The following is an 11,724-nucleotide window of genomic DNA, read 5'->3' as shown; positions in this document are numbered from 1 at the left end:
TTTTTGTCGTTGGACTTTTCCCTTGAACGTATTTCCATTGCTCGAATCTGTTATCAAAGAATTTGCTTATGGTGCATGTCTTGTCCTTAAAGGGGGAAGCTCTTTCACGCTGACAGTTCTAGGTGAACACATGGAGATATTGCTTTACTTTTAAAATTTATCTTGACATAACTCGAACTAGTAGAATGTCCATGGTTTTGCATGGACATTGTGGGAGATATGCGTATGGAAAGCAATAAGAAATCACATCAGTTGGTCAAGACTGTGTATTTGGAAATCAGGATTGATAACGATTGTGGTGCGAAGAAATTCAGCAACTACATCAGAAAGTCTTGGCAAGCTCTTCCGTGGAGTCCTGTTTTTGAAATATGATTTACAAAAGAATTGCTATTTGATTGCCATGATTATAGTGCTAATAATGAAGGCACACTATATTATTGATGTTTCTTTTGTAAATTTCCAAATCAATATACATTTAATCCACGCGCAGGAGGTTTAATGTGTATCTAAATTCGTAAAGGACAGCGTTTTCAAATAATTATCATTTTCATGAATATGATGTCTAGAACGTAGAAAAACACAAATAGTAGAGTTGCATTATTACCTTGCAGGGATTCGTTATGGAAATGGCGAATTTTAGTATGAAAGCTTATTGTTATGTTACCTTGGTAATTTCCCAGGTCTACTGGATAAGATCCAGATGTCCAGGAATTATAATCTCAGTTACTATATATCAGTGTCTCCTTTCACAAAGCCTTAAAGTGATCGTATGTCACTAGGGTAGCATCAGAGCAATGTTGAAGAATGAGAGTGAAGTTAACCTTAGTAAAGGTTGCTTCGTGAAAGGACTCCCAGAAAAGTATTAACCGATGTCCTTTAACATTAGTCACTATGAGTACCGGTCAAAGGGTATGTTAACCCTTAAAAAGAGTTACAGTATATTGTACCATAATGATCACAATCGTGATTGGATAATCACGATAGGAAATTATATAATGACAGCCTCCAAACCAAATAAAGAGAAAGCATATACATCGATAGCATAGATGGGCAAAGAAAAATATGATAGCGACATTTCCCAGGGAATTTGCCTCTATAGGCTAAAGAGGTGTACCTGTATTTGACACTAGATAATGCAACAGTGCAAATATTTTAGGTCCCAAGATCAGAAATGACTACAAGAATTGTTTTAGGTCACATGGATTGTAGATTTAAATTAATGGAGCGATGCAGTGACATTTGAGGATAACCATGTTCGTGTAAGAATAGGCCACGTGAACTGGGTAACGCTAAGAGCTGTTCAAACATCTGTGTGGACCCGGGTTGACTAGGTCCATTGCAAGGAGAGACCGAATTGGGCAACCTGTTTGCCATGGGTTGCGTCCCATGTCGTTGGAGGACAGTTGTCTGGTGGCTGAGGGCAGTAGGACCCTGAACAGTGTACCTTTCACTCAACACACCAATTTGGCCCTTACGTCACCTAGACGGGTAGCAGAATCGGTCCGATTCTGTCAATCGGCTGGTCACACCAAGCCCTGTGTATGGACCTTCTTTATGTGTCATGACACAAATTTCATTTGAAAATGTTTTACTTGAGGTTTGGGCACAATTGTTCACACAAGATCATTATGATTTTGAAATATATGATTTGCAAGATTGCCTAGAGTCGTATGTCCAGAAGCAGTGGCTCATGATCCAGTCTGGTGGATTTTTTATTTATAACTCTTCTGCTGGAGTATATCATCCGAGTATCCTTGGCGCTGCAAGTTGGAGACCCACTTGATTTAGCATTGTCCTTGTGGTACTCCGTGGTGGGTGGGGAGTTTGGATGATGAACCTTGTACACTAACTATAGAATACAAAAAATAACCAACACGAAACAAACGTCAACTGGACGGTAATGATGATGGCCAGCGACCATTTAAATCAACTGAATACCGGCCATGATTTTAGTATTTGAGACACTTGAAACGTCACCTTTAAAATTAAACCCTTTTGCAGTGTCAGAGGGTCCCCATGGTATTGCGAGTGAGGTCCGAAATATCAAACGACTGTGCTCAAGCTATTTGTTCATCAAATGAAGCAGGAAACAACAATCAACAAATCTGATGTCAACTCAGCTGTTTGCTCGCATACCTGTTTCGGTATCTCCACAGAGAACTTTGAACACTAGCAAAGGAATTGTCAGAGACCAGGATCAGATAAGAGTGAATTAGATATAGTCACAGAAATTACAGAAAAGGGGGTGACGTTTGTGAAAGGATTCATAACCCGGAAAAACTCTTAAACTAAAGGAAGAAACGCCTACCTATTCCATTTTTCTTATCCAACAGCTCCAAAATCAATTACAGCAGGATATTGCCATCTCAACGTTGACGCTTATCTTCCCAATTCGCTGAGATGTTTTAAATGCCAAATGTATGGTCATGGTATAAACAACTGCACAAATTCTATTACATGCACTCACTGCAGCAGAAAAATCCTTGTTACTGAAGACTTTGACAGCAACTTTACAAAATGCACCAACTGCTCTGGAACTCATTCATCTTTTTGCAAAAGAATGTCCGATCTGGCGACTACAAATTGAAATTAATAAAATTAGATTAATGCCAAAATCCTTGTTGTTCACACACCAGACCAAAAAGAGTCCTGTGCTTCAGTTACAATAACAGGAACAAATCAAACTGTAACTTCAACTGTGTCCACTTCATCAACGCAATGCAAAACTAATTTGACATGGGCTGACACTGTTGAACCCGAAGTCTACTCTCCTGACCAGTCAGTGCAAACTGGTGCCTCAATATCAACAACAACTGCTACAGCAGAAGTTCAATTTCGGCCATCTTCCCAAGAACATCACCACAGCCCACTTCCAAACTTCTCTCTGTGAATCATTCATCTTTTTGCAAAAGAATGTCCGATCTGGCGACTACAAATTGAAATTAATAAAATTAGATTAATGCCAAAATCCTTGTTGTTCACACACCAGACCAAAAAGAGTCCTGTGCTTCAGTTACAATAACAGGAACAAATCAAACTGTAACTTCAACTGTGTCCACTTCATCAACGCAATGCAAAACTAATTTGACATGGGCTGACACTGTTGAACCCGAAGTCTACTCTCCTGACCAGTCAGTGCAAACTGGTGCCTCAATATCAACAACAACTGCTACAGCAGAAGTTCAATTTCGGCCATCTTCCCAAGAACATCACCACAGCCCACTTCCAAACTTCTCTCTGTGAATAACGGTAAGCAACTACCAAAACAAAAAAAATCAAACCGATAAACGAATCTGAAAAAATACCATAAAGGTAGAACCTCAAAAGAGGCAGAAAATAGAATCCAAATTTATAATAAGTTTGGATCTCTCGAAGACATGGATATCTCTGAAAACATCCAGTGTAGGAGCTTGGCGCCCACAAAAAAGGACAAGGGGTAGATCCCAAATCAACACACACACACACACACCGCGTGTGTATATGCAATGATGATTCGAGTACTTATCTGCTTCCTGCAACTGGCACCTACTCTTCAATGGATTTGTCTCTTGCAGACTCTACTCTTCTTAATGAATTTGATTAGTCAGTCCACAATGACCTTTGAGGAAGTGATCACTTTCCAACAATATCATCAGCTATTTTTCCAAATGATTCTTTATCTTATACACGATGGAACTTTATCTTATACACAATAGAACTCCTCCCTCTCAACCGGAGCTCCAGATAAGGCGTGGATTTGCGTATTTCACTCAATAAAAATCACATTTTCTCAATTAATTACAAATCTGAGAGTACGAAAAAAACTTGCCAAAATCACTTAAAACCCAATAGGTCTGTAATACCTTGCGTACTTCAGTCATTTAACTAATCTGACTTGTGTATAATTCGTCGTAGCACCCAAACTCTACATCAGCATCCGCTAATGGTAGGCATTGCCTATATATACATATTCTCTTATAGCCCTAGCCAACGTTCGGGTTTACACTACTCAACATGGAAGTCACGTGACTATTATTTATAAATAGTGGCCAAATGTTTGGCAGTATGACAATTACTGATGTTTGGACTCGACAAATGTAATACTCTTCATAGTGAAATTTCGTTAGCTCAGACTCAGAGCTAAATGCTCAAAACAAGGTCAAAGCCACACATACTTTTGCTGTGACAGTTCTTTCTTTTTCCTTCGGAGTATTTGATTGGACAAAACAAAACGTGCCTATCAGTTCGGGAGAGCAGAGTTTTTGCACATATATTTATCGGATGATCTTCTGGTGATGCATGTCAAGACTTTCGATGAAAGCAGATTGTAAGTATCGATACTGTAGTCAAACATGTTGACAATGGCTCGCATGTTTGGGGTACCGTATCATAAATATTTGCGTATTGCTGACTAAGACCATTCGAGAGGAGAGTTATAACAACTCTCACCCAAATCCCTGTATGTGGGATACGACGAAAGCTTTAAAGATATGGGACCGACTTCCATAACAAGAGTAAAGTGGGATCAAATGTACTCTAGGCTGTTGTGTTTGGGCGTTTGGGACAATATGGTCACAGGTGCTGGTTTGTTTCAACACCATGGTTTTTCGCTGTTTTTGACAATGTTTCAATATACTCATGCTCAAAGAATTAGTTGCTTCACTGCATGTTCTGTCATGTCGTATGAAGTGCCCATTAAGCAGACATAAAGGGGCATTTGCTATGGTGGGTAAATGATCACACCACGCTGAAGTTATATGACTATCAAATTTGAGGGTGTTCCCATACTTCTTGTGTCTAGCATATTATTAGTCATTTAACCAAGACACTAACGAAAGATTACGAAATGGAAATCCGATGCATTTTCTGTACATTAACGTTCTTTGATTAATGGTCGACTGAATACATACATAGTTACAAAAAAAGCGGTTGTGTGTTTGGGTTCGAGAGTAATTTGAGTAAGGCACGTGATGAGTGTGCTTTAAAAGGATGGACTGTATTGCAACAGGTACGTCAGGATCATGAATGACTGAACAGGACTGCTGTTGCGTGTCTTGGCTGCATTTACAACATGGAGTACTCTTCCGATGACTGTGTGCAAGACTGCTTCTTCTAAACATTCAGAACAACCGAAAGTCTTTACAGCTGTTCCGCGAATATTTAGATGCTAATCTCTCTAGAGAGAATTTATCAGTGACTCCGAGCAGCTGTCCTGTACTATCAGCAAGTAAGTGAAATATGATAACTATCATAACTTCAAATATAAAGAAAACTCTGAACAATGCAAGTTTAATTGTGAGATTTTAGATGGTCTAGACAACATTAAGTCTTCATTACACAAGAACGATACTACCGGTACTAGCTCAAGTCGTTCCTATGGCATTTCACATGCTCAAAACAATCAACGTGCAGGGCAACATGAGATGCTCATTGCTCTTTTCGGAACGCACGAGATGATTGATAGCACTTCTGTTTTTACAGAAACCACACTGTATATATGTTATGAGGTTATTGGTTTCCAAGTACCAAACAAGTCGATTATTTATCATGCGTCCCATGGTCTTGCTAACTCAGCTAGATAGTGAAATGGGCCTATAATTGGAAGGATGAGTATGATCGCGTCCAGGTTTGGGGATTGGAACGACTATAGCATCGTGCCATGAGGAAGGGAAAGGTCTATTTTTCTAAATGTCATCAAAATTATGTAAGAGTGTCTCCAAACATGATTCAGGTAAGTGTTTCAGGAGTTGATAGTGGATGCTATCAGCTCCAGAAGCAGTGTCGTGGGCCTGATCAAGAGCAGTATGAAGCTCATGTATCGAAAAGGTTTATCTACCTGAATTCGAAAAATATCAAAAACAGCAAGAAAAGAAAGCTATTAATTTCAATTCAGATAATGGGGAAGACTACAATGAAACCTTTTCGAAGTGCTATCAATCATCTCGTGCGTTTGGAATGTTTTGTTAAGAAAATCAACATATATATAAATAAGCAGCATGCAGTGTCGATCTTTTCGATTTAGAAAAAGCGTACGACACGACATGGAAACATTGGGATTTTAAAATATTTACATTACTTTGGAGACTTTACTTTACGAGTCCGATTGCCTCAATTTATATCCAACTTTTGAAATGACAGGCAATTTCAAGTTCAACCCTGTCTGATCATTACAGTCATGATCAGGGATTCCCACAAGGTATTTTGTCTGTCACATTGTTTAGTATTAAAATCAACAGTTTATCAAAGGTTTTAAATGAACGCCAACCGCAGTTATGTGTAAACAAAATAGATGAATGATGTCTTGAAAACGGCTTTAAATTTTCTAAATCAAAAACTAATTGCATATATTTTTGCCGTAAATATAAACCACATGCATATGAGGATACGGAACTGTGCTCAAATGGCACTCCCATCAAAGTTGTCAGGGAGGCCAGGTTGTTAGGTCTGATTTTTCCCTCACATTTAACTTTTCTCCCGCATATCAAAACCCTAAAAACTAAATGCCTGAAGGCACTTGATTTATTGAAAGTCGTGTCTAATTCAAAGTGGGGAGGTGATCAAGCTACCCTCCTACACCTATATAGATCACTTGTCCGTTCGAAGCTTGATTATGACTCAAATGTACATGGTGGATCCTGCAAAAGCAACCTAAAACTATTAGATTCTGTTCATCATCAAGGTCTAAGAGTTTATCTTGGCTCCTTTCGAACCTGTTGACAGCCTGTACGTCGAGGCTGATGAACCATCTCTTGAGCGCTTCCGTATAAAATTCGCTTTACAGTATATAACAAAACTGTATTCCAATGAGTCAAACCCTGCATACAACTATGTCTTCAATCCTTTGTATGAGGATTTATACAATAAGAAATCTTCTCTTGTGCCGCCTGTTGCTTTACGAATAAAACCATGTGTTTCTGCTGCCGGCATTGAACTGAATAATATAGCTCCTTCCCAGCTTCTTTCTTCTCCTCATTGGCAGGTGTTTATGCCACAAGTTGACCAAACATTAACTTCATTTAAAAAGTCAGAAATAAATGAATTATAAACAAGAAGACGTACTGCAAAATTATTGTCCTCCCGAGAGGGTGCGTAAGCCCACAAACTTCCAAAGTAACATCAAACCATCCGCTGTTTTAATCACAGTATGTAAGTCTTTTTATATGTATGGCTAGATGTGCCTAAATTGCTACCGACTGAGGGTCTGGTGTAAATCCAGCCAGGGTCCATGCAGGTAGCAAAAGTAATGTAAGTCCCCATGGTCCCTAGTGTGGTGATCTACCTTCAGTTATTGGCAACCTATAACTCATTTTTATATTGTATTGTCCACTATAGTTAAACTGTTTTAGATTCAATTACTAGTCTTAAATGGACATTTGTGATATATATTAGTGGTTTTACTGTTCTTTGTCACCAGGGTTTTAGTTTATTATATTTGTTCATTCTACAATATCATTATTACGTCACATGTTTGCAATATTGTCGATGTGACGATAAATATTAACTCCGATGCATGAGCCACACCATACAGCCACCAGTTTCCACCTTGCCACACACAACCAGGCAATGAAATCTCGACCTTAAAATGCAAAATCTGTAAACTTGATAGAAATAATGGTCCATACAAATTTGGACCTCGAAGGTTTCAAAATCAGGATTGACTCTCAGCGCATGCCCATGACGGAACATGCAAAAGAAAGTATCGGTTTTGGTAGACGTTATACAGATGTCCATCCACAGCCTAAATGTTGCCATTGCCTCCTTTATAACTTGGTACTTAAAGGAGTATTGTTGTAGGAGGGCTATATTCATTTCAGCGTTTTGAGATCAGTCTGATCTATTTTGAAACCTCACTGTTTCGAAATCCATCAGAGTATTGTTCCAGTTAGAATGTCTGGCAGCATGATGTGACACCAACTCCCATGAATGGTCTATTGACTTGGTGTAAAACAATCTATTTTTAAACGTTCAATAATCTGATTTATCGTTCCGGTTAGCTATTCTCGAAACGTTCGTAGCCCTGTGAACTTCTTAAGCCCATTCTTAACACATTGGCTACGATCAAAGTTAAGAATTCTTAGGGCTACGAACGCTTCGAGAATAAGGGCCCTGAATATGCAATACCATGTCTTTTCATTCAGAACAAATTATATATTCTATATTAAGTAAGTGAAACACCTAAAGACATGTGACTATTCCAGCTGATACTGGTTAAAAACATAATTGCTTGTGTGGTGAGTTAAACAGTTATCTTATTAATCGTTTTGAATATGCGATGCTTCCATATGCGCAAATACCGAACTGAAATACGTTTGCTTGTGGTTGTCAACCTCGACCTGTCTATCTCTACATGCGATGAATTCATGATGGTATTTTTTAAGAAACAACCAACACAGTATATGGACGAACAGCCTTATCTTTAGTTGAAGGAGAGATATGAAAGTAAGCTGGCAACAGTGTCACTATTTTTTAGCGTTACAAGTTCATTGTTATTGATTCCATGGTCGTCAATGAGGGTCACACTGTGGAAATATGCGCACATTTCACACGTCTATCTATATGGATGCCTGATTCTATTAGTGTTAGGGTGTGCTTATCATGTGTTTTACACACGTGTTCCTACACTATATAGCATGGTCACATCTCGCTGAATCTGATATAGTCATGCGGCTAGCGTTAGCCATCATTACAGTCTATTTGTGTGGGGAGGTGATCTCCGACACCACAGTCACCATCTACAATGAGTGGCTCTCCCAGGGTGGACGAGTCCATTATGAAGTGGACAGATGGAACAAATTCAACGGTCTAGTTAACTCGAACTTGATCTCAAAATGCAAAGATATTGGTGCTGAATCCGGGCGTTGGATAAACAGAGACTTGAAAGGCCATCTATTCGCAAATGTACGTAATTAATGTTATTGTTCTACTGAAACGTATCCTTAGAAATTAATCAAACAGGTTTTCAGTGTGAAATGTCGAATTGAACTGTAGGGAAAATATTTCTGTTATCGAGTCAAATCTTCAAAAGTTATTTTGTCAAGAGTACAACATCAGCCGCAAGACAGCTTTAATGTCAACACATATTACATGGAGGACATTTTGATTCCTCTCATGGCTACAATGTGTCCACTTCGAGTGTTCCCGGTCGTGATAGTGCTTGAATATTTCTAAAGGCGGCGTACAACCACATAGCTCACTCACTCCCTCGGTGCTGCCATATGGTTATACGTTCATTCTGCTTGAAACATATCAGAATATACGAGACCTACATTCGTTTCAGCATTTTGACTGATATGCTTGAAACCTCAATGGTTCGAACCCCATCAAAGTGTCATTGCAGTTAAAATACCTGACATCATGACGTTCCACCAACACTACTGATAATCTGATACATAGTCTATCGTCAGTAACACTTGGTATAAAACGATTTCAATTTTCAGTTATTGTTCAATTAATTGTTCTGAATATGAAACACCGTCATGTCGTTAAATCCATTAAAAATCCAAGGTTTGTATGAACTGAATGCAACCAAATGCCTGAATACACTGTGAATATTCCAACTATAATTGGTTTGAAATTGGTCACCTAATTATTCTTTCAGTGGGGTTAAACGTGGCATATCCACACAGTTCAGTCATGCTTCTGTTTATGTCTTTGATTTTCTCACAAATCTATATGAATTTACCAGTGGCATCAAAGTTCAAGTCACCATGGTTACCCAGATCCACAGTACTTACAAGACCGTAGCCTTCAGAGCAACACCTTTAACAAGTACATGGAGCAAGTCCACGGTTTTGGAAATGGCGTCAAGAATATTGTATGGGAAATTAAAGGTATGCAATTTGACCATATATCAATGAAGGCGTCTATGATAGTTTCTGGATACAATGGAACTATTCAATACATTACAGAACTATTTAGTGTGCAAAGTGAAAATCAGTCGGTTAGAGGACATTCATGATCTTGATATAGTAGTATTTTCATGCTTGTCCAGCCGGCTTCAGTGAGTTGGAAGACGTTACCTTCTGTGATCATGACAGAGTTCCACCAAGCATCCGTTTAAATTCTTATAACTGAATTTGCTCAAAGAAAGAGGAAATTAGACTCACAGTTGTGTCACAAATATGTCGAACATAATTTACAGCAACGGATAATCTCTTCCAGAACAACTTTCATTTTGTGTAAAATAATACACAATATCCATATCTGGTAACTTTACTGTCTTGAAACTGTAACTGGAAAGTTATCTTCCTTTAAGGGCGTTGCCTTATTTGGGAAATGATGTATTTCCTAGGTCTCAGTTGGCCAAACTGGATCGACAAGTCGCACCACCAAGGCAAGTTCCCTAATAACGTAGACGCTGCTGCAGAGTTCGTGTCTCTCATGGTTCAGGGTGCCAAGGATTATACCGGAGGACCCCTCCCAGCTTACTTTGAAGTCATAAACGAACCAGACGCTTCATGGCAGGCTCTGGACTCAGGGACTGTCTTGAACTTTCACAAATCTGTAGCTCAAAAGCTCAAATCAAGATTTGGCATCAAGGTGGGAGGTCCAACATATACTGGCTATATAATCAGAACAGATGCTGATAACTTCCGTTTGTGGGAGAGAAATAGAGAGTTTATGGACATGTCTCTGGATCACATGGACTTCTTTTCCTTTCATGCTTACAACGATATTAATGTATCCGGTGGAAGTCATGAGTTTCACGGTATCAACGAAGCACGACTGGTTGCCTTGATTGACATGATTGAGAACTATTCTCATAAAACGAAAGGAAGGAGCTTTCCTATAATTATCAGTGAGTTTGGCAGAGGCCCAGTTCATGGAATCAGTCAGGACGCACATTCAGGAATTGTAGATTTTGGTACTTTGTACCTTGGATTTGGACACATGTTTACTTACCTGAATCTTAGAGAGTTTATGGAAAGAGCCATCGTTTTCCTTCTGGCCAATGAGCAATATCCAGGTCATAACAGTCTCAACTGGTCCCTGTTCACGAAGGATGGGCATGAAACAGCACTTGCAAACTACTTCCATTTCTTTAAAAATTTGTACTACGATCAGAAGTTTCTGAGGGTTGAAAGTGCGTACACCGGGTGGGAGAGAGTAGTTTCACCTCTTGCCCTCGCAAACCCAAAAAACAAAGATGTTATGGTACTCCTTTATAACTACGGAAAGCAATGGCAGAATGTAAAGCTGGACTTCCACAACGGCTGGATCCACCCAACAACAGGTGTGTCTACTTGCCTTCAGTACCAGAATGGCAATCCAGTAATGCACTGGAACGTCCACTTTGACACCACCAAAAACAATGGGAAAGTCGGTCTCCCGGGAGAAGGTGTCTGTTACTACAAGTTCGGTACCAACTACAACTTTGGAGGCGTCAAGACTAACAATGAAAATACCTACTATGGAAAGGATATGGTCATTCCGATTAGTAACGGACATGCACAAACCACGATTCAGGTACCAGGATCCGGCTTCCATACTGCTCGTCTTAGGATCGGTGTAAGCAGAAGCAAGAGCGAAAACGGAAAACCCACTGTAACCTTTAATGGGTATACATTGTCATCCACCTACAGTCTGTACGATTCAGACAAGAACAACGCCCCAACCAAATGGGAATTGTGGGAATTCTCAGTCCCTGCAAATAGAGTTCATTCTTCCAACACAGTCGGTATGTCCTTGGGTGGAAATGGAGGCCATGTTAGCTCTGTCGCACTAGTTGTTGGACACCTTCAATAA

At 39.4% G+C, this 11,724-nt stretch overlaps 1 protein-coding gene across 1 annotated transcript; it reads left to right on the top strand.

Annotated features, from left to right (window-relative positions):
- The first annotated feature begins 8,640 nt into the window (after positions 1 to 8,640).
- On the top strand, positions 8,641 to 11,724 carry LOC137266201 (beta-porphyranase A-like). Its single transcript, XM_067801704.1, has 3 exons — positions 8,641 to 8,877; positions 9,665 to 9,809; positions 10,271 to 11,724. The coding sequence occupies exons 1-3, from the start codon at positions 8,641 to 8,643 to the stop codon at positions 11,722 to 11,724; spliced, it is 1,836 nt and encodes a 611-aa protein (XP_067657805.1).

Source organism: Haliotis asinina, chromosome 15, assembly GCF_037392515.1.
Source record: "Haliotis asinina isolate JCU_RB_2024 chromosome 15, JCU_Hal_asi_v2, whole genome shotgun sequence".
NCBI classification, from domain to species: domain Eukaryota; kingdom Metazoa; phylum Mollusca; class Gastropoda; order Lepetellida; family Haliotidae; genus Haliotis; species Haliotis asinina.
This window is presented reverse-complemented; position numbering and strand designations above follow the sequence as displayed.

What these genes read in the sequence shown, in the direction of transcription:
- LOC137266201 (XM_067801704.1), top strand. Translation starts at nt 8,641, where the DNA reads ATGCGGCTAGCGTTAGCCATCATTACAGTCTATTTGTGTGGGGAGGTG. An exon ending in AAGGCCATCTATTCGCAAAT is followed by an intron (nt 8,878 to 9,664) that starts GTACGTAATTAA and finishes TGAATTTACCAG; the next exon opens with TGGCATCAAAGTTCAAGTCA. An exon ending in TATTGTATGGGAAATTAAAG is followed by an intron (nt 9,810 to 10,270) that starts GTATGCAATTTG and finishes TGTATTTCCTAG; the next exon opens with GTCTCAGTTGGCCAAACTGG.